Here is a 23,738-nt window from a genome sequence, read left to right on the forward strand (position 1 = left end):
TAAAATACTACTTTGTTTAAATTTATTGTGACAGTGACCTGTTTCATGCAACGCTTTTTGCGTAGTCTGATTCGAGAGAAATAAAAGCAGAGTTTTTCAATTGCTGCTTGCACCTAGACGTGATGTACTATTGGTCGTTGCCACATTTTTATTGCTTCAGGCACAGCCTTCTAAACTCCCTCTGATACGGGCTAGAACAAAAAAAGGACGAAAGAAAGCCCATAAATACTGAGATAGAATGAGAAATGATAGTTTCCTCAGCGCCACCATATGAAATGTGGGCATCCACCGTAGTCTCCTGCCTTCTCTCCACACAACATCGATCCAACATGCTCTCTTTCGATTTCTTTATTCGATACTACACTGGATGGCAAGATTAAACTCTGTGCTCCATCATCTCCCGTTTTATATTAAATAAAATACATAAAAATGCTGATACCTCTACATTTTAAAACTCTATGACAAGCTATCCAGTCTGATAAGTTAAAGATTAGGCAACAAAGTAGCAACGCTGGTTAGTTTCTATCTTCAGTTTGTTAGATACAAAAAATATGTTTAGCAATAATATCAAAGTTCTTTAGAGAATAAATATTAAATTTATGATATCATCCATGTTTCAATATTGTTGGTTACTCCAAACCAGACGATTTTTGTTGGAAATATTCAAGCAGAAAAAAATGCTATCGATAATCTGTAATCCCGTCATCATTTCCCTCAATTAGATTTCAATTTGCTTATAACAGGTATTACAAAATAATATTTTTCTTTGAGTTTGGTCTAGTGAACTTGAGACTTAATTGAGTAGAAAGACAGGATGTGATGTCAGTATCTATACATACAGGGTGATCCATTTAAAACGCACCAATCGTTAATAACTTTTTAGAAAAGCGGAATTTCGAAAAAAAAACCCACGAAGTAAACTATATGTTTATTTTGGTCTAGTTTTCAAATTTTCCACCCCCCATGCTGTATCTTTATTTTTAGCGGAGTTACGGCGAAAAACCCGATTGGGGTTACATGGTTTTGACAATGATTATGAAAACTAAATAAGAAACTGTGGAAAATGCCGTTAACCCCGTTTCGATATCCCTAATGGGAGATATTTAAGATAAAAGTTACAATTTTATCTATTCGTGAACGGTTTTCAATATTAATTTTCCACCAGAAATACACGTTTTGGGAGGTCCTTTGATTGCAAAAAATGTTATTTGCGACGCAAAGAACAAAAATAATAATAATTGAAGATTTTAAAATATGAAGTGTAATTTAATGGTTGTGGGTGAATCAGGATAATTTATTTGATAATAAAACTAATTTCTGACCAAATAAGTTTACGTCTCATAAATAGACACCTAAACATTTTCAAATTTAGGGGAAAGTGGGGTAACTGTGCGCATTTTCCCCCAAAAAAATAATAAAAAATTCAGCGAACATGTAAAAACATCCAGGATTTTTTTGTGAGTTGAAAAAAGCTTTGTTTATATTGTCTGAGGAGTAAGACTATCAAAAGTAAGTTAATAAAGACCTATATTTTTTTCGCCTAAAAGCTGCACTGCGCACCCTTACCCATCCTATATGGGGTAATTGTACGCAATAGTCGGGTAACTGTACGCATTACTGTGGCATTTGTATGAATGGAAAAACAATGAAAAAACAATACCTTGAATAAGTAATTATATTATATACAAGTAATGAATTATATTTTTAGTGGTCACAAAAATCGCACACATAATTTTCAGGTGTATCCCAACCAGAACATAGAGCATGTGCCCAACGAGAACATTGTGTGCATCTATACCATAACTCATTTTTTCGAGAAAAATCGTCACATATTACACACTTCTCGTTATCCTCTGACGGCAAATCGTCCAGTTCATCATCATCGCATAGTTTATTCACATCAATTTCTTCTTCTGATGAACTGTTCGCTGTTTAAAATCTTCTTGAGCCTATAACGTTTTTTTGTCAAGGATGCTTTTGATTTCACTTTATTTTTTAATCGTTCTTCAACCGCACAACGTCTTCTGTTTTTTTTAATCTCAGGTTTGCGGAGACTTATTTCTGGATGTCGTTTTAAAAACTGATAGTACCAGTCTTTGCCGGCCATTTTTCTGTTTATATTAAAACTGTGTTTAATGTTGTTAGCCTCAGCGTAGGCAAAAGCCAGTTTACGGAACTGAATGCTAGTCATTCCATAAAACATTTTAGCAAGATTCAGCACATGTTCGGATAATTCCTTTTCTTGCTGCTCAGAAAAAATAGGAGATTTTCCCATATTGGGACCCTTTGTTGATTCTTCAGCATCCCCAAGCTTCATTCTCTTCCTTATGGTAGCTTCAGGAATACCATATTCCCTGCCTGCTTCTCTAATGGCAATACCCCTCTTTACCGCTGAGATCGCTTGAAGTAACTGGTCAGCGGTCCAGTTACCAATATTGGTTTTTCTCTGGTACTTGCGTGGCATCTAATAGAAGCAAAATAATTTATATTACTTATTGTTTTAAAGAAATGTTGTCGGGGTAGTCGTACGCGCGCAAGGTTACCCCTACAATATTGCGCACAGTTACCCCGATAGCATAACCTATACAATTAACAGTGAAGAAATATGTTTAAAAAAAGATAATGGAATTTAACAAAGATGGATCATAGACCCTAGAGTGGATCTTTTCAATGACATATACTTTAAATAATAATAATTATATAATTCCAACTTACGGCTTAACTTTGCACGGGAAGAACTTAGACGTAGCCAACACAAAACCTTTGCGCGCCAACAATTCATGTGTTAATTGCGCTACCTGTACTGCTTGTCATATTTATGTTTCCAAGACTAAAGGATAGAGAACAGCACCGACATTATTAGCCAAAATCAGTCTTATTGTTGCATATCTCAATGCGCACGATTACCCATCGCGTACGATTACCCCACTCTCCCCTAATTGTATTTTGAAACGTAAAAGGGCCTGGGTGGGGATAATGTTCTATATATTCTACTTAATTGGCTAAAAAGTAGTTCCTAAACTACAAAATAATTAATTATACTTCAAAGAATGTTAATATAAATAATTAGAACAATGGTTTATTGTAAAAAAAGAGGTATAGAATAAAAAATTTAGATGAGAATTAGAAAATGGAGGAGATTCTTTGCTCCAGCATTTTATGAGCCGTTCCTGCACGAATCGATTAACTCCACTTTTTGAAATATGTATCTTAAAATCAAGTATCAAAGCACTTGGTTCCATCTTAACTTTTTATATTTATTGTAAATAATATAATTATTATTATAAATAATAATATTATTATATATAAAATATTAAATAATAAATAATTTATTTCAGAAGCCATTTTGATTAATACCGTGCTCGAATGTAAATCGTTGCAATACTTACCTACCCCATGGCGCTACGGCCCTACAAGGACCTGGGCCTCCTCCACTAATTTTTGCCATTCGGCTTTGTCATGGGCGTACCTCCGCCATCTTCTAACACCCACTTCCTCAACACCATCTAACCATCTCATACGAGGCCTCCCTCTGCTCCCTCCTGGCTTTCCTTCCATAAGTTTCCTTGGAATCCTATTTTCTGGCATTCTTTCGACATGTTCAAGCCACCTTAACTGATTCTTTCTTACAAAAGATACCAGATCTAGTTCCCCAAAACTCTGCCGAAACTCTTCATTTTTTTCTAATTCTCCAGCGCCTATTTTCGCCGACAGGCCCAAATCGTTGCAATAATTCAACTCAAATTCAGTAGCAGCCGCTGAATGATAACGGTAAATTAATTTGAATTTATATTATAAACGGGATTTTAAAGAACATTCTACATTATTTCATCGTATTTCTCCACTTTTTTGTTTTATGGAGTTAATCCAGTCGTGCAGTGAACGGCTTATATTTCCTGTATTTTAAGTTTTGAAAATGATTGAATTGCGATCGAAACGTCACTCTTAAAAAACTAATATATATAGTATACACAGATTTAAAGAACCTTTTTGCTGTGAAAGTTGCAGCAAAGTGAATTTTTTTGTTGGCGAGCACACTTTCTCTTACTTCTCTTCTCGAAGTTCTAAATCACAAATTCTCTATAAATTCCCAAAGTTTGAGTCATTTGTAATTCTTATTACTTTAAAAAAGAATCTACTCACCACCAGCTCAAAGTGGTACCAACTTTCCGGCAAAAATATTTTGACTAAAAGTTATTATATTTATGTGTTTCCAATCACTGTGCAGAGTTTAAATAAAGTCATACTGAACCGTTTCAAAATAAGGACAAATTCTATTGGGTTAAATGGTTAAATGGCATTTTGGTTAGCCAATAGCCTTCAAATGTTGAATTTTAGTTCCCATATTTGATTCTTGTCCATTCTACGATTAGTTGCAACGCAATACAGTAAACAGTAATGGCAACCAGAGCCAAAATTTAAAAAAACGTTTTTGGGAACATTTTTGAAAAGAAACTTTCATTTTAAAAAACTGGAAAATTCATTGGGTAAAATGGGGCCTCCAGATTGGCCGATCATGAACAGAACCTTATTGTGGCATCTTTTGGTAGTACCAAAGGGTATATATAAATAACATCAACTTTCTGCAATGTTTAGATTTAGAGTTACGATGGATTGACATACACACATGCAGACTAATTTATAAAATCTACTTTTTTACACTTTCAACAAACGGATGTTTATGGTGGAAAGTCAAAATCGTAAATCCGCACGATAACAATTCTTTTTCTTACTAGCAGAGTGAAAGAAAGCGACGAAAGGATTCTGAAAGTAATTCTCCGACAGATTCTATTTCAAAATATCTTATAGAGTGATCCCATTTCGTACAGATAGTTTCAACTGTATAGCAATAATGACAATTACGATATGCTTCTAAATCAAGCGTAGAGAATATTCACCCGTTTGAAATTAAGTAAATGAGACAGTCCTGTAAGGGGTCTCGGTTGCTCTCTTCATCCTCAGAAGTTACACAGAAATCGAATAATATATTTCACCTGGACGACATGTTTTGTAAACAAGATTTACTTTTAGTTGCCCACTAAAACCTTACGTAGACTTTAAAATAAACATTTGTAAGGTAGGTTAAAAGCAGAGGTCTAAATTTACATTTAGTAAACACTAAAAGTGAACATTTTTGCCTAGCCCAGGACTGCCGTTTATTCATGATGGCCAATACTAACGTGTCTTCAGATATTATTTTTATTAAGCCTAATATTCATGTTTTCATAGTGTAGGTAATTCTTTGTAATACATATTCATCTAATCTTTACAAAAGTTTTGTTCAATTTTTCTTTTTAAAAACAAAAGTTATTATGTAGAATATGATTGTTTTTAGTGACCGTGTCATTGATCCAAAAATAATACAAAATTTGTCATAATTTTGTATTATTTTTCGCCAGGCTTTCAACCTTGGGACTGGCAGATTTCTGGGGTTGTGGAACATATTATTACAATAGCAGTTTACAATCTACATTAATTTTACATTAATTACATTTGTTAAAAAATACGAGGGTCGTTAGAAAAGTCCGTGCAAAGTCAGAGAGATAGCACCACTGGCGAGTATCGAGGTTATGTTTAGTTAGTAGCATCTCTTAGAAGAACACACACCAAGTTTCAGCCAGATCGGTCTATTTCTTTGTGTTTGGCATTCGTTTGAATCGATGAAGTCGAGTGATTTTCAAAAAATGGACGAAAAAGAATTTCGTGTGTTGATTAAACACTACTTTATGAAAGGCAAAACGCCTCAGGAGACTAAAGAGAAGCTTGAACATTATGGTGACTCTGCACCTTCGATTAGAACAGTTTATAAGTGGTTTCAAAATTTTCGGAGTGGCCATATGGGCACAAGTGACGCTGAACGTTCTGGACGCCCTGTTGAGGTTACTACTCCAGAAATCATTGATAAAATCCATGATATGGTGATGGATGACAGAAGAGTGAAGGTGCGTGAGATTGCTAGTGCTGTGGGCATCTCGAATGAACGGGTACATAATATTTTGCATCAACATTTGGACATGACAAAGCTATCCGCAAGATGGGTGGCACGATTGCTCACGCTTGACCAAAAACGAAATCGTGTAAGGACGGTTTGCAGCTGTTCCAGAAGAATCCGCAGGACTTTAAGCGTCGTTTCGTCACTGTGGATGAAACATGGATACATCACTACACTCCTGAGACCAAAGAACAATCTACTCGTAAACAATGGGTTACCAAGGGGGAATCTGCGCCAAAAAAGGTGAAGACCGTTCCTTCGGCCGGAAAGATTATGGCGACTGTCTTTTGGGATTCGCAAGGAATAATCCTCATCGACTATCTGGAAAAGGGTAAAACTATTACAGGTGCATATTATTCATCGTTATTGGACCGTTTGAAAACCGAGCTGCAAGAAAAACGCCCACGATTGGCCCACAAAAAAGTCCTTTTCCATCACGACAACGCACCAGCTCACACCTCAGCAGTTGTGGTCGCAAAATTAATGGAAATAGGGTTCCAACTCGTTTCACATCCCCCCTATTCTCCAGACTTGGCTCCCTCGGACTACTATTTGTTCCCCAATATGAAGAAATGGCTGGCGGGAAAAAGATTTTATTCAAACGAGGAGGTGATTGCAGAAACGAATGGCTATTTTTCAGACTTGGACAAATCCTATTATTCGGAAGGGATCAACAAACTAGAGCAGCGTTGGAGGAAGTGTATACGCCTAAAAGGAGACTATGTTGAAAAATAAAAAAGGTTTACCCCAAAAAATTAAGTAGTTTTTATTTTTGCACGGACTTTTCAAACGACCCTCGTATTATAATTGTCAACAGGCATAAGGTAAATAATTATTGTATACTATGTTTCTTAAATCCAAATAATATAAAGGAGAAGGTGGTAATATGGGACAGTCTTTTTTTAACTTGCATATTTTGAAGACTACTGAATTTAAAATCTACGCTGAAGTAAAATCAACATCGTACATTATTTGTCTTCGTAAATTTGGAGTCCTAAGAGGATTACAGCAAGGGGTCTGGAGTTACATTGAAAAAGTCTGTCGTGGTGCCCATATTGGGTTTTCAGAAAGTGTGGTCGTAAAATGGTATTTAATGTTCTCGTTTCTCCATGAATTGTAAAAATAAGCCTTAAATATGCCACAAAACTATATTTTATACACAATTATCGTACATTAAGGATAAAAATTAGGGTATAATCAGTTTTCTTAGAGAAATGTCAAGACATGATAGGTGGACTGGACACAAAAATCACAAACAAATGACTCGTTTTCACAAGCAGTGCATTCCATATGAGCCCAACGACAACAAACAATGCACTCAATCCACATTTCTCCGGGCTTTCACTTCTTGAACATGCAATCCGCATCTTCATTATCTGGTGTCGAATTTTGGGGTGGAGTGGACAAATCCGATTCACCTGATGAAACTGAAACATCAGAATCGTCTTCAGAATCTGTCTCTTCGAAATTTAAGTTCCTCTTGCCTTCCATTCCTTTTTCACCCAATTTGTACGTTTGCCTTTCAGTGGTGGTCCTAATTTGGTTCTAGGCATATCTTTTTAGTCCCTTTATAATACTCTGTAGGAAATTATTTTTTTTTTAATGTTTCGTCCTCAGTGCTACTTTTCACACTTGTTGGCAGACGATTAACGAGGTTGTTATGTGGGACAACGATGTCCCATAATACCACCTTACACCGCGTACAATATAACCTCATTTTTTTCCAGTATACATTCATATTTGAAATCCATAATACTGGCAATTAAAACTCTCTACTTTCTACATTTTTAATGTCTAAGGGAAATTATTCTAACTTTCCTCGGTATTAACCAAAAGCAGAGGAAAATCAACCTTAAGAAAACTTCTTAGCACTGACAAAATCAACACGGTCCTCTCTTGGACAAAGCTGCCACTCGATTGACGCGCTGCCTTCTGCAGCAGACAAAGCCTATCCCAAAGAGTAGTAAGGCACCAAAATCTAACAGATAGCACTAGTGGTTTTACAAAAACAGGGGGGTCCCCAAATTTCAAACCCGTCTCATATTACCACCTTCTCCTCTATATTATAATCTTGTTTCTATAAAATGTGTTTCACAGCCCTGAAGATGACCTATTCCCTAGGTCGTCGAAGCTTGGCCAAAAACAATAAACAAGTTTGGCTGAAATTGGAAAATCTTCTGTAAAAATCACTAATTTAATATTTAAATCATATTTAAATAGTTTTGATAATCTTTCATTAGAATGACCATTCTTCTTTTAATTCTTTCACCTTTAGTTTCCCAATCATGCAAATTTCCAATCCCTTTTTCCATTTATTTATTATTTTATTTTTCTACTGAAAATTTTAAGGTTTTTGGCCGAGGTTTTTTTTTTAAATTTGTGTGCACGGTGGTGGTCAGACTATTTAAAATAGGGAGGTGGATTTAAAGTAGAAATTCTGTACTTCTTTTTTGGTAAATTTCCAGTAATCTTATCTAAATTGAGCTTTCCAGTTTTGTGAGATCTTCAGAAACGGTTCCGACAGTTTTAAGTTCATAATAAGGAAGGTTCCAAATAAGGGGTGAATTTAAATGAAAATTTTGTGTTAAATTTTTTAATCTGCAGAGTCAGTTAAATTGCGATTTTATTACTAATGGCAATGACGATTATTTATTTTTTTTTCCTACTTTTTCTATAAACGAAGTCTTAAAAAATTCAATGAGTTTTAAGAAAGCGAAAACTCAATTTAGGATGGGTTCTCCATTGAAGGTATCGTTTTAATATGTTCACAGTTGGTTGCACTTAGTGTAGAACAGATGCAGGCAGTTAGGCTAATACTTCTGCCCCCGCAATCTATCATGTACAGCTAGCCACTAATCTAGTCTCTGTCGCAAATCGGCGGCTCGTTAAATGGGTGTTCGCCACTTCTAACGTTTGGTCAAAAGGTTTTACCGCCAGAAACAGAATGGTTGTCGACATTTTCGAGCTGCGGCTATTAGCATATCGATTTGTTCGTCTTCGACCTCTTTGTTTTTGCATTTTTTTCAACGAGACGTTCTGCCTGCATCTGAGGTTGCTTCTTGTCCGAAACCAAAGTTTCGGCAATATATTTGAATACTTAATAGTGGTTGAAAACTGCTCCGCTTCTTGGTCTACGTAGCAGTTACAGTAAGAATCAGTCCATCAAGATTTACATTGGAACATCCAGAACTTCAATCGTGCTCGAACGTACGGTCAAAGTATCATCGTCACTGGATCTCCTTAATTTGCTAAAAGTACATAATGTATACTGAGCAAACAACTGAAAATAATACCAAAATATCACATATAAGTTATAAATTTAAATAATTTTAGACGGGAAGCGACATAGCTAATAAGAGTTCATTCATCAGATTCATATATCAACCCTCGGCTCTCTCCTTCCCTACCGCTACATTCTCTGCTCCAGGATGGCAGGATTAGAGGAAATTGCTGTTCAAGCTCAATGACAGTGTCAAATTAATTTCCAGCAATTATTCACTTAAGAATAATAGCTGTTTGCGTGGTCAGATTGATCTAAAGTTTTGACAATCAGTTGGTGATGAGACGTCAAAATTCCAAATAAATCGACTGGTTTATTTATCTTACCTCAAGGGGGAGAAAAAAATGAAATGTACTTTCAACATTTCCGTCGCACATTCAGTAGCGGCGAGAAAAAGTGAAGGATTGGTAGAGGTAGGAATCTATTGTTGTGAGCTTTGGCTGCAAGGGACTTTGATTAATGATGGAGACAAGCAAACAAAAAATAAGAAGGGTTATCCAAGTAAGCAGGGGATGGTCGAGTATCTGCCGGCTTGTCTTGCCCCGGCCAGCCAGTCCTTTACCTCCATATTAGCGCCATTTGCTCCAATTGGCTCTTTACTTTCAGCTAAAGCTACTTTGATTCTTCTTTTCTAGCTCTTTAATTTCTTTTACTTTACTGCCGACAAAACATTTTTCTTTCTGATGTTGTTGAATTTTAGAGTAAGATACTCCATGAATTACTTTAAACTTCAAGTTAACCTTTTAATGTATATGTATAGATCGATACTTTTTGTAGAAATAAACAACTCTAAAATTAAACAAAAAATGCCCCAAAGAGAATTTAATGTTTCCCAACATCTATTATCTTTAAGTGAAATGTTGAGAACTTTAGAGGAATTTACGCAATTATTCCCCTATTACTTCTTATTTTATCCAGAAAAGAAAAAATAATATCAATTTAAGTAACTATTTACGAGCTTTCGACCTAGGCACTAGGTCATCCTCAGGGCTTGTTGGCCATATAATGTAATATAGAGTCCATGTAATATAGAGTCTGTAGACAGGACAGAAGACACACTAACTTTAGAATAATAATGTAAAAAATACGAGGTGTGGCTATTAAATAACGAGACTATTGCTGTAAAACATATAATTTTAAATTTATACATAGTTATTATCACCTTCAATATACACCCCTCCCCTATCCCTACAACGCTCCATGCGAATTTACCATTGTTCGAAACAGTGCTGGAAGTCTTCTTCTGTGAGCTCCTGCATGTCGCGTACCGTTTTTTCTTTCACAGCTTCAACGGACTGAAATCGTATTCCTTTTAATGCAGATTTGACTTTGGGGAACAGATAAAAGTCACATGGAGCCAGGTCAGGCGAATAAGGCGGATGGCCTAAAACTGGGATGTTGTACTTGGCTAGAAAACGTCTTGACAGACAATGCAGTGTGAGCCGGCGCGTTGTCTTGGTGGAGAACCCACGACTTGTTCTTCTACAAATAGGGTTGTTTTTTCCTTACTCTTTGACGGAGTTGAGCAAACACCTCACGATAGTAATGTTGATTAATTATAATCGATATTTTCATCCGTTTTGGACGTGGAAGGGCAACCCGGGTGGTCATCATCTCCCACGTCTTCTCGGCGATCTTGGAAACGCTTGAACCACTCCAAAACTCGCGCACGTGATAAACATTCATCACCATAAACTTCTTTTAATAACAGATAAGTTTCAGTAGCGGTTTTACCAAGTTTCATGCGAAATTTCACGACAATTCGTTGCTCTACTACATGTGTAGTATCATGTTTTCGGCAAAACGAAACTAACACCTCTTACACAAACAACGGTTCCGGTCAGACAGATTTCTCTACTAACATGTGAGACGTTGCAATCGAAAGAGAAGGCTTTACGCTGCACAGCTGTCAGTCGTTAGGATTTGGCACATGCATAGTTCTTCTGTAGCAGCATCTGTCTCGTTATTTAATAGCCACACCTCGTATTATGTTGTCAATAAGTCTTGAAGATGACCTAGTTCACCTAGAGCCCAGTTCCTAGATCGAAAGCTCGGCAAAATAAAAAATAAAAAATGTCTGAAATTGGCATTATTCTTTCTTCCTTCTGAATTGATGAATCAGTCACTAATAACAATGAACAATTCTTATTTTAACTTATTGGTATTGATTCTACGGATTTATACTCTTGAAACCTACTGTTTTTCATTTTTAGAGATATTTACGTTATTCTGTAGACTCAATACAAAAACTTAATTAAAAAAAAAAATCTAGAAACATTTTCATCGGAAGAAGATAGGATAACTTGGTGTGGTCGTATTCTCCATAGGATGTGGGCGTGGTCATTCAACAGTCCCCACCCATTCATTAGTCAATATACCGCCTACTTCAATACCTTTATTGTTATTGGTCAATTACTTATCGTAACTATTTCTAGGAAAATATTATTTCTTTATTTACTTTACTAATTTTTCTCGTAGTTTTAATGACTTATGAAGTTATGTATTACAAAATGTAACCTCACAGTGTTTCCAGTCACCACAATTTACTTTATAAAATTTCCCTGAAACTAGTTTATGCGAAAAAATAGCGAAAAAGCACACATTTTATTCTGTAATATAGCACTTCCACTCAAATTTCAAATTTTGCTTACACATTAATATAGCACAATCGATTAGGCTGTTCATAACATTTAAAAGACACTTCAGAGAGAAACTTATTATCCTATTTCCCATATGATTGCCTTAAAAAGATTTTTTTAGGAAGACATTTTTTAAACTAAATCTTATTATCTCTACCTACATAAAGTGAAATGGTAATGCGAACTTTGTTTTTAAGAAAATTTCTGGAATGAAAAATTTGATTTATGCACTTTCATTTGCCTGATTTTTGTCAAAAGCTGAAGATTATCAGACACCATGATGGCAATAATTTGAAGTGTCAAATTGCTCACACACAGACCAAATTATGAAAGGAATATGTCCGGTGACAACCGCAATTTAGAAGTCTGCAAAATGGCAACACCTTCTCTTACTCAGCTGCCAGCAAGTGTTTACAAGTGTAAGAATAGCTAAGATTATCTTATAACAACAAACCTTGGTGATGGGGTCTCAAAATATCGCAGAGAGTCCCTTTTTTTGCCTACATTGTGAATGCTAAGAAATCTTTAGAGAGGTGAAACTCTATTCGTAGCAGGTTCTCTACCTTAATATGCAACAGAAACTTCGTTCAATTTAATTTAACTAACTATATTCTTCATAGAATAATTAGATTACTTTTAAGTCATGCTTTTATAAAATCAACGTATTTAACTCGCTGCATTCTTCCATTTCTTATGGATCCTTTCCTTCAGAAGTTTGACTCGAACCACTAAGTGATCTCGGAGATTGAAGACTCGTCTCAATCTGAAGTTCACATCCTATAACTTCTTTATAATGGTATAAGTTCGTACATCGTCCTCGTCCGAAACTAGAACCAAACCCAAACTGACTCCTAGCTTCAGTTCAAGTGGTTTATTATTTACTACTATTTCCATGGAAATTGAGTAATAATTCTCTTAAATTAATTTCCGCTTAGAACTCAAATTTTCCTACTGATTTAACGGAAAGAGAAAGTAAGAAAGAGAAGTTCGGAGTAAATTCATAAAAATAGAGACTTTGATCAGGAATATATTATCTCTGCTACTATTTAGATTAAAGGAATCCCTTTGAAATTAAAAATAAACATCCTCTTGCGTGTGTATGCCAGGAAGCATGAATATGTATGTTCGTGTGTACGTGTATTCCTTGATGTAGTTGGTGTTACCGGCTGCTAAATAAATCATAATATCTAGCTTTTGGTTAACTTGGAGTAGCTCAGTTGTTATTTACTCGGCATACGAAGGAAATTAAAGGAGTTTTTTTAACCGAAATATTTTTACATAATAGAATTGTTTTAGAATTAACTACATTCGCTGACAGTTCACAAGGGAGCCAAACTTACCCAGCCGTCCATAACTGGGGTCGGCAACCTTTTTTAATAAGTAGGGAGCCATTTCTCCTTGTATAATTTTAATAAATCTTACCAAGAGCCGCAGGGATGATAGTGTAAACAACTCTGTAGATCATTTGTATTTTCACAAATTATTATTTTATGATATTCAATAACATATAAATGTTTTATACATTTATTTTTACATATTGCAAAGTAAATAAACAAATAAATAATGACTTAATGACTTTTTTTTTGTCTAGTTTTTAAATTTTCCACCCCCCATGCTGTATCTTTATTTTTAGCGGAGTTACGGCGAAAAACCCGATTGGGGTTTCATAAGGACCACTGGTTTTGACAATGATTATGAAAACTACATAAAAATTTGTGAAAAATGACGTTGACCTCACGTCGATATCCCTAATATTTATCGTGATATTTAAGATCAAAGTTACAATTTTATCTATTCGTGATCGGTTTTTAGTATTAATTTTCCACCAGAAATACACGTTTTGGGAGGTCCTCTGACTGCAAAAAATTATTATTTGTGACGCAAATAACAAAAATAATAATAATTGAAGATTTTAAAATATGAAGTGTAATGTAATGGTTGTGGGTGAATCAGGATAAATTTGTTTTATCATCAAATAAAAGCAACCATCACATCATTTTAATGTACTCCGTATGCAAGACTTCTTAAACTGTGATTACGGGAAGAATATCTTGCCAAGGATGAGCGGGTGTTGGTCTAGTGGTCAAGAGCATGGCTTTGTAAGTGGGAGACCCCCAGTTCGAATCCCGCATATGCAGTCATTCATAATGATTAACACATCATTATGTGACACATCATTACTTTTTTAAATAAAATGTAGTCCTCTGGTCCTTCTAGCCTCAGCCACTACAGTGTTCCATCCTGCACGATCTCGTTCTTCAACCATGCAGGCCGATGATCTCCAAGTTGTCCTCCTCGTCCCTCAGCCATGATCCGATGATCTTCCACCTCGGATACCCATGTAATACTTTCTTTTGGACCGCTAATAACCTCTGTCCGGCATATGTGTCGGAGTCTAACAGCTTTTCTGCAAGACTCAATATCAGATACCCCAAACAGTTCATCCATTTCTTGATTCTAGCTGATCATGATCATGAAGCGTTCCTCAGTCCGCTTTGGTCCAAATATTTTCCTTAGAATTTTTCTTTCCCACCGGCGAAATCTTAGCTCATCCGCTCGTGTGGAAACCCACATTTCTGAGCTACAGTTCACTACCGGCCTATTTTTTGCTGTTGTCGACACATTTTTTGTTTCTAATCACTGTTTGAAGGCACATAAGCATCTATTTCCAGCAGCTCTTCGTCCACAAATCAAATATCTGCTTTTACATTGTTTTTGGAGGTTAACACTGAGCCCAAATATTTGAAATCTTTGACTCCTTTACCAGATATTTCCTTCTCCTAGGTTCCAAAATATCCTTTTCTTCCTAGTCACAACCATATATTTGGTTTTCTGGCAGTTAACCTCCAATCCAAACTTTTTGGCCACTGCCTCCAATCCCAAGAAGATCGTCTTTAACTCTGCTTGAGATCTTGCCAACAAAGCTACCACATCAGCTAGTCTGAGTCCATTGTACATCCTAGGAGAGAAAAAAATCTAAGGACCAACAGCTACATGAAAATTGGGGGGAGAAAACAGTTTTTTCCCGCAATATGTCAGGTTTCCACAATCGCAACTATTTCTGTGTGCTAACATACAAGTAAATAGGATGTCGTTCAAATACATATCGTTTCTTGGTAGTAATCATTTAAATTTCCCTTTTTATCTGAAAGAGGAAAGTACCGATATTTTGCCAAATTTTTAGGAAATTTAGTCAATCTAAATTCTTCAAGATGGAGGTTAAATTTTCTAAGGTTAATTGCGGTTCCTGTGATTCGATGAATTTTCTTTATTTTGCACTAAAAATAGTCTTTCATTTCTCGCCGTGTAACTTTTCTAGAAGTATTGACGTTAAATGGTTTCTGGGTAGGCCGCAACCTGCATTCCTATAACCTCACTTTAATATTAGTGCATCTTCAGAATGTAGATAAAATTTCTAAAATACTTCAATCTGAGATAGAATTCAGTAACAAATAAGACTGGTGTTAAATCATTGTTACCAGAAGGGACGATTGAGTGGTGCCATTGTGGGGTTGTGAAGATAGAAAGTGCTGCTTATTTTGTAAAGCGGCTTAGGTTAGGTAGATGTAAATACTTGGTGGGACGTAAGTAGGAGATTAGAATTTATATAGCAATATTCATATAGACGAGGGTACGCAGGTATAAGCAAATATTGCTGGCTGGATGGTGAAATCCGATGACTCCAAAAATAATCTCAGGATTTTGGTGCGAGGAATATAAAGTACTCTTCCCCGAGTAGTGCTGTACGAGAAACGAGACTTAAGCAACCGAGACCGAGACCGAGATCGAGACATGATATATATCTCGTCGAGAAATCTCGGTCTCGTCTCGGTTTTTCAAATATTAATTTTTAGCTACAAAATTATAAAATTGTGTTCTTTATTAATAAATAATCATTACGGGTATTGAATTAATTATTAAAAGATACGATTTTATTATATATGTTCAATATTACTACATCTATTTGACTTCGAATTACATAAGTAAAGTAAGCAAAGTAAAGTAATCGCCTATTTTTTCAGGCCGGGCATTACGTCCAACTACCAATTAGGTGTCGCGGACGGAGGCGACTAGCAAACATACTTTACTGTAAATTTCTCATATTAACCATTAAATAAAATCCAAGGCCTAAGACCGGGAATCGAACCCAGTACCACAATACACATTAGCTTCGCAGGTCTCGCACCGCTCGGCTACCGTGGCGGCCCCCTTCGAATTACATAATTTTTACATAAATTCACTAAATTTCACTATTCATATCATTCATTCATTCAATTTCATAAATTTCACTATTAATAATCTAATACTTTGAACTTTGATATTATTTGAATTATATTTTAGAATTTTGGAATTAGTGAATTTGAAAAAAAAGACTATCTATGCACCTAAAAAATATTGCCACAAATTTTCGTTTTTAAGATACACTTTGCCCAAGCATTGATACATAAAAGAGCTTTTACTGAATCAGAAGTTAGAGAAGATCTTCTATTGGTCATTATCATCGCAGCTTGCGAAAATAATCTTTCCGATGGCACTGAAGTTGTACAGATACTAAAAATATCTTTTGCCATTCTAGACAAATTTTTGAAGGAATCCTCAAGTATTTTCCACCATTCTAAAATGTCAACGTCTACTGGTGCTTGTTCTAATTTGGTGTAATTAATTATTTCTGTCTTCCATGCTTCGGTGATATTTGCTGATTTTTGAGCAAATGGTGCAAAAATATTGATGCAGTCGTCGTCGTCGTCAAAAGGTGAATCATCAGATTCTTTATCTTCACCAACAGCCATAACTAATGGAGCGGGAAGTTTGTTGGGAGGTGTATTTTTTATTTCACGAATCGATTTGTTATAGCAGGCAGATATGTTATTTGGGTCTTTCATTTGGCGCGTTTTTAACATCTTTTTGAAATTATATAAAGATGTATAACAGTAATAGTAATATATGATGCATTGAAGTGTAAGTAGTTGTCTTCTTTTACACACATTTTCATTACCAATATATAAATTAAAATAATTATTAGAAAATAATAACATTTTTTGAAAAGATTATTTATAGCAAACCGCTTTTGATACTTAAACAGAAATTCAAAAAACCGAGACCGAGATATCTCGACGAGACCGAGACCGAGACTTGAGCGACCGAGACCGAGACCGAGATCGAGACTGCATAAAGTCTCGCCTCGTCTCGGTCTCGTACAGCACTATCCCCGAGTAACTGCAGGAGTGTTTGTGTGCTCTAAAAATGTATTAATTAGATATGGATGTACGAGTATTTATTGGGGATGAATGGTGTGCGGGACTGACTAGGTAGGATCATGTGTAGGTCAAGTTATTAACTGGATGAGATAGAGAGCGTGAATCAAGAGCCAGGGATACAGCCAGAGGTGGCAAATTCTGGATGTTGCAGCCATCTACTTGTAAATAGTCGGTAACTACTTTTAATTTGGACGGATTGGATCTGAGCCGTAATTTGCATCCTGGTAATAGAGTAAATGGTAAACAAAAAATTGTTCACCACCATACAAAACATTGTCTGCAGGCAAAGCATATTTCACGTAAGATACTGTAAAGTTTTTGTCCTTTTACTAAAAACTTTACTTACAACTAGTGACTGCCACTAGTTAATTTAATTTATGTGGGTTTGATAAATAATAAAACTCGCTAAACTTATAAGTAGTCTGATTTATTAACACATTAACTTTACTAACATTAACATTTTTACTAGCAACTAACGCTATTCATTACAGTTACCATTTACAACAGTCACAACAGTTTACTGTTACTTACTCACTACGTAACGCCACAAAACTGTTCCACGACTGACCACTGGTCCGCACTGCACTGAATTGCGCTAGACTCAGCTGCACTAACAAAGCTCTACTCACGAACTGACTAACTGCCCAACTAACTAACTCTGAAGCACTCCACAACACTGACTCTCTCAAACTGTGTCTCCTGAAACTGTCTCTCCAAGACTGTCTGCCACCCTTTAACTGCGACTGCCCCATTCCAACTCCGTCTGTCTCACTCTTAACTCCGTCTGTCTCACTCCCTTCTGCCACTCACTGACTAGGGAAAACACATACTGGATGAGTTAGAGAGCGTGAATCAAGAGCCAGGGATACAGCCAGAGTTGGCAAATTCTGGATGTTGCAGCCATCTTCTTGTAAATAGTCGGTAACTACTTTTAATTGACCAACTGGGGTCGCCCCCTTAGCTGGCTTTTACACAGGCTACGGTCACTAAACTCCTTGAACCATCTAGCCCTTTCATTTCCAGCTCAGGTAAAGCCTTGCCTTTTGTTTACCCAGTGGTGAACCGTTACCGACTTTGGTCGCTCAACTCCCAGAACAATCTAGGCCTTTATTCTCTCCTCAGGTCAACTTCGTTACAATACTTTCAAAATCTAAGCACTACTCTAAAACTGTATGTAGAGACATTCGATTTGAGAAAATCGAAAAAAGACAAAAATTTTGATGAGAACACTAGCTCGGCTATCCATTCAAATTTTCATTAACTATGAAATATTTGTTTTCAATATGACGTAGATTCACCACAACATTGTGTCAGAGTGACATGTATCCACTCTCACCTTAATTCCAATAAAATTACTGGAAAAAAGTTAAAGTAATAGTTGTTGGTGATTCGAGTTTATTTTCAAATTGGTGTATTTTAGAGAAACTTGGAAAAAAGGGGCAGTAAATCATACTTCATGTCTCAAGATTTTCCTCAATCTCAGAATTCTGGTAAATTCAATTGTTATCGTAAATGGAAGAACGTACGGTAATAAGGGAAACTTCCGGAAGGAAGTCTAAAAGCTGTAATAAAGAGTGGAAGGGATAGGAGAACAATTTACAGCCGGAATTTCCACCAGGCCAACGGTAGGCATAATGAGAGTTCAATTGAGAGAATTTAATAATGCACTTTAAGGCTTCACGGCTAAACTTGGATTTATAAACTAATTTAAAGCTATTTTATATATATATTAATTTTGTTTTTTGCTCAATAACAGCCATGAATGTGTGGAAGATGATGTGTGACGAGGGGGTGGCTAAAGTGGCTGTGTGCATGAATGGGTGGCTGTGTTTTGATGCTATCTATGTGCGGGTGGCACTAGAACAGTGGGGGCTTGAATGGAGTGGGTTAGGACGACGCTGGCGCTGCTGCACCCACGTGGCTGGGCATAAGCTCTCAGTAGGCTGGCAGCCATGTCCCCGCACCATGCAGATGATCCTGGTTGCCGGAGGGTAAGACAATACACTCACAATTATCGCTTCTCTACAACTATATCGCCACAGTAAAAGCCAATTGGGATTAAATTCTAGTATTTCTTCCATTTTTCACTCTTTCTCCCTTATTTTGGTTTTGGGTAGTTGCAAAGAGTAAATAAAAAAATAAGGCGAAATAAACACGTGATAAGCACGGGGTTACAAACAAGTGAAAACGGGGTGAATTTGTTCTCTGCTGAGTTCCAAGTTATTTATTAAAGTGCTGCGATCTGGAGCTTATAAAACAAATCATAACAAGAAGAAGTGATTTTATTTTTAGTTTTTACCTTGAACAAAGGAAGAAAAGTGTTAAGTGCTACATAAAGTGCAAAGTTTAAACAAGGTTCTGGTAGAAGCCTTGAAGTGTTATTTATTCTATTTATCTATAGCTTTAATATAAATTTCACAAATTTTACTCAAATCACCTGTCGCGGAATAATAACTAATGAGTTAAATAAATCAGTATTACCTTAAAATAAATAAGAAATATCACCTGTTCTTAGTGGAAATATAGGGCGCTTTGTAAGCCGAAGATATTTAGCGGCTCTAATAGAACTTAATTAGTGACTGACTTTTCCCCTGTAAAATTTGGACACGCTGTCTTCTGAATAATTAATATCTGAATTTAAATTTTAAACTGGAATTCGTAAAAATAGAAAGAGAAGAGAAATGTCGTCTGTTAATGTTGACGATTTTAATTAGTAGTCGCTTTAATCAATCCACTATTTTAGGGTAATCTCTGTTTATTTTTTTACAAAAAGAAAAAATTATTTAAGTCTTTTAACTTTACGTTTTAAGTACCATAAATTATTTTAAGAATAACAAACATTTTTCTCACTTTTTATTACTAAATTCATGAACTCAATTTCATTAAGAAAGTAATTATTTAATAAAACAATTATCAAAAGTTAAAAAAAATCACGATCTAACGGTTCGGTGGCATGCTTTACGGTAATTGTATTTAGTAGCGTAACCAAATTGTTGTAAAGGTTAGGGAAATGATTCTACTAAGTATCCCTCACTGGGATATAAACTACTAATGTATAAATGTACTTAGGAGAAAGGGCGTCACCCAGGATGGCCCTTTGCCAGTGTTCAACTAGAACGAGGTGCCGGCTGGAGATCGCCTTGCCTGTATTAGAGTGTAGACCGCAGTTCAGCCCGACTTGTACCGAGCACTACACCATATCGACCAAAACCGCCCAACCAGAGCGCCAAACTGCCGGCCCGTACCAACTTTACTTCCTTCGGTTTAATACATTTCTTACTGTTCCATTCACTTAACCGGGTAATATTAACCAGTGCCAAATATTCTTAATAACTGGGCAAACGTGATCTAAAACGGGACTTAAAGTGCTCTCTACTGAGAGGAATGGTTCGCACCAGTTCGCTGTACAAACATCAACGTCGTATGGCTCAGCTGTACACTGCTGCACGCCCACCTTCTTTGGATGATGTCTCCTAGCAACCGGTAAACATTGGTTAACAGTCGCAACCTTACGAGAATCTGTTTTATCTTGTCTGCTATGTCTTTTTTTTTTCTTTGATATGAGCTACAAGAATTACAAACTTGAGGGTTCTGAAGTTAAAGGAGGATGGTCATAAAATAATTTTTTACTGGAATCATCACAAATAGAAATTATTTTAAAATGGTTTATACTTAAAATTATTAATGCAAATAACTTCCCTCTTTATCTCCTGAACTTCCTGCCAAAATAAGCACAAAATCTTCAGGACAAGCTTCTTATAATAATAATAATAATAATAATAATAATAATGTGTTTATTTTGAAACTGTAGATACAATCATTTTGGTTATATACATACAAAAACACTTGTACATGGACCGTAGTCCGTCCGACAAGTTGACTCTCACAAACTAAAAGAAAAACTTAATAGTATAAAATGAAAAAATTGAAAAACATTAAAAATTGAAATGTGAAATTAAATACAATCTGTAACTCCAGGCTCTCCTTGTGTATTCATACAAATTGTCCCAGCCGAAGTCACCATTCAAATAATTTATCACCCCTTCATAAGATAAATAATTTTCCCCTAGCCATCTGATTCTAAATTCCTGGAGTACGGGACACATACCCAGAAAATGGACAATATTTTCTATTGCACCTGTATTGCATAGCGCACATGTATAACAGGACCCGATCTGCTGACATTGTAATTTAGATTAAATAATTGGCCTCTCAACTTGAAAATAACCTGCTTCTTGTGAGCATTATAATTATCGTTTCTCAGATAATGCCTCTCACCGAGATTTACCTTCAGCTCCTTATATAAACTGTGAAACTGTGATTTATTCATACTTAAGCGCAAGCCATTCTCAAATTCAGAGCCAACACACTCCAGCAACTTATTTACCGTCTCAACACTATACATCTCCTTGGTAGAAACCGGACAGACAATTTGAAATCTATTATACAAAGTTTGAAGTTCTTTATGCCAGAATAACCCCCTCTTGATAATTTCTTCCGCCAGCATTCTGGGAAGGCGGTCATGCGGCAACGATAAAACTTTATGTACATAATTACAATGCAGCCTAAAAGTGTATAGAAGCAAAGGACTAGTATTCGTTTCCTGGTACATTACATAATTTGGAGTGTTCATTGGCAACAAAAATAGTTTTTTGAGAAAAAAAAGGTTAAACTTCTCCACAGTTTGAGATTGAAGGTAACCCCACACTTGGGCTGCATAACACATTGTGGACCTCATAACGCTGTTGAAAATCTGAAACTTTGCCCGCGTTACGATATTTTCGTTCCTAATTAATTCATTATATGTTGTCATAAGCGCGCGCTTGGACAGACTCAATTTTTCCTCAAAATGCTGGTTTAATGATAATTTAGGCGTCAACGTAATACCCAGGTACTTATATGAATTAACGACCTCTACATTTTCCCCATTAAGAGTCCAATGTTCGTTATTGGCGAGTTTACCTCCATTTCTAAAAACCAGGATCTTTGATTTGTCCAAATTAATAGATAAATTTGACTTTTCTGAGTACTCCGCTAATCTGTTGATCATTTTTTGGAACACGTTTGGGTGATCAGCAACCATGACAATGTCATCAGCATACAAGAGACATCTTATATTTATACCTTTGATGTACAATCCCCCACCTATATAGTCAGTAAGATCATTTAAAAAAAGGGAAAAAATAATTGGTGATAATAGACACCCTTGTTTCAAACCCATAGTTGTTTCAAAACTATCCGTAACTCCGCCGTTAGTCCACACAGATGCTTCACTATTCATGTATAATCCACGCAAAGTATTCATAAATTTATTGGATACTCCGAGGGTAGTTAGTTTATAAAAAATGACTCTTCTATCAGGAGAATCAAATGCGGACCTGTAATCAATAAAAAATGCATAAACATTCTTTCTCTTTTGTGAAGTTACAATTTTTACAATATTCATTAAATTAAAAATTTGGTCCACTGTTGAATATCCCTTGCGGAACCCTGCTTGAAATTCATTTAAAATATTATTTTCACTGACCCAGCGCTCCAGTCTCAGAAGTAAAAGTCCTGTAAATAATTTAGAAATAGAGTCCAAAAATGATATACCGCGGTAATTATTTACCGATTTGTAATCCCCTTTTTTATGCAGAGGGAAGATTATTGCTTTACTAAAACTACTAGGAATGTTAGCAGATTCATAGATATAATTATAAAATTCCAAAAGTTTTTCTTGAAAATTCAAACTGCTATTTTTAAAAAATTCAAATGGTACACCATCAAAACCTGGTGCTTTTCCATTCTTGGATTTTGCTAGTACAGCTTGTAGTTCAAGCTTCTTATATCTATGCAGTATATATTTATAAAATGCGTTATGTCGTACAAAGATTTCTTGAAAATGCTTTTCTGCATCATTGAACTTTATTTTATAGAAATGCGCTTTTTCATGGACCAGTATGCATCTTTGTTGAACTGATATAATATTAAAGATCAGTAGAGTTTTTTAATCAACATTTTCGGGCAAATTTTTGAAACAAATAAAGCAACAATCAGTCCGAGTGAATAATGTATTTTCAAAGTTTATCTCTTTATGGTCAACTTGTATTCATTCAGACTCTTAAACTAGTTATCTAAATAATTTTTAAATTCCGCAGTATATGTAAATGATTACTCTGTTAAAGAACATGTTAAACCAATAATACCGTAATAATAAACTGTTATGAATAGTTAAAAACTCACGATGTTCCTCATTTTCAAAAAGTAAAACGTTCCCCTTTTCTCTTCTACGGGCCTAAATTAAATTTTCCAATTTTCGTGAATCTTAATAACCAACTGCAAAATTGCGTGACAACGTTTTCTGAGAGAGGAACAAAATGGTAGAAGAGACAAAAATTATAATTAATTATAATATATAAATATTTGTGATTGAATTTAGCTTAATAGTTTTTTCCCTTCAAAATAGCCTTCCGTTTTTTATGTAAATTAAACTTTATTAATTCTTCTTTAAGTCTAATACGCGTTGTCAAGGATAATTCTTCCAATGCAGCGGCAAATTAAGAAACACAAACAGCGGTTTTGGATGA

The 23,738-nt window shown here is 35.6% G+C and overlaps 1 protein-coding gene across 11 annotated transcripts in view; it reads left to right on the forward strand.

Annotated features, from left to right (window-relative positions):
• Window positions 1-23,738, forward strand: part of Sh (Potassium voltage-gated channel protein Shaker) — an 820,486-nt gene that overhangs the window by 298,637 nt on the left and 498,111 nt on the right. Inside the window, exon 1 of one of the 11 annotated variants that reach the window (XM_074118979.1) lies at window positions 19,028-19,160. The exons of the other annotated variants lie outside the window; for them this stretch is intronic. Within the exon in view, the coding sequence (XP_073975080.1) occupies window positions 19,135-19,160 (26 nt within the window). The 5' untranslated portion in view covers window positions 19,028-19,134. Of the gene's footprint in view, window positions 1-19,027; window positions 19,161-23,738 lie in introns of those variants that run through there. 11 annotated transcript variants of the gene reach the window in all.

This window comes from Rhodnius prolixus, unplaced genomic scaffold, assembly GCF_049639745.1.
Source record: "Rhodnius prolixus isolate KJV_2025 unplaced genomic scaffold, Rpr scaffold_2, whole genome shotgun sequence".
NCBI classification, from domain to species: domain Eukaryota; kingdom Metazoa; phylum Arthropoda; class Insecta; order Hemiptera; family Reduviidae; genus Rhodnius; species Rhodnius prolixus.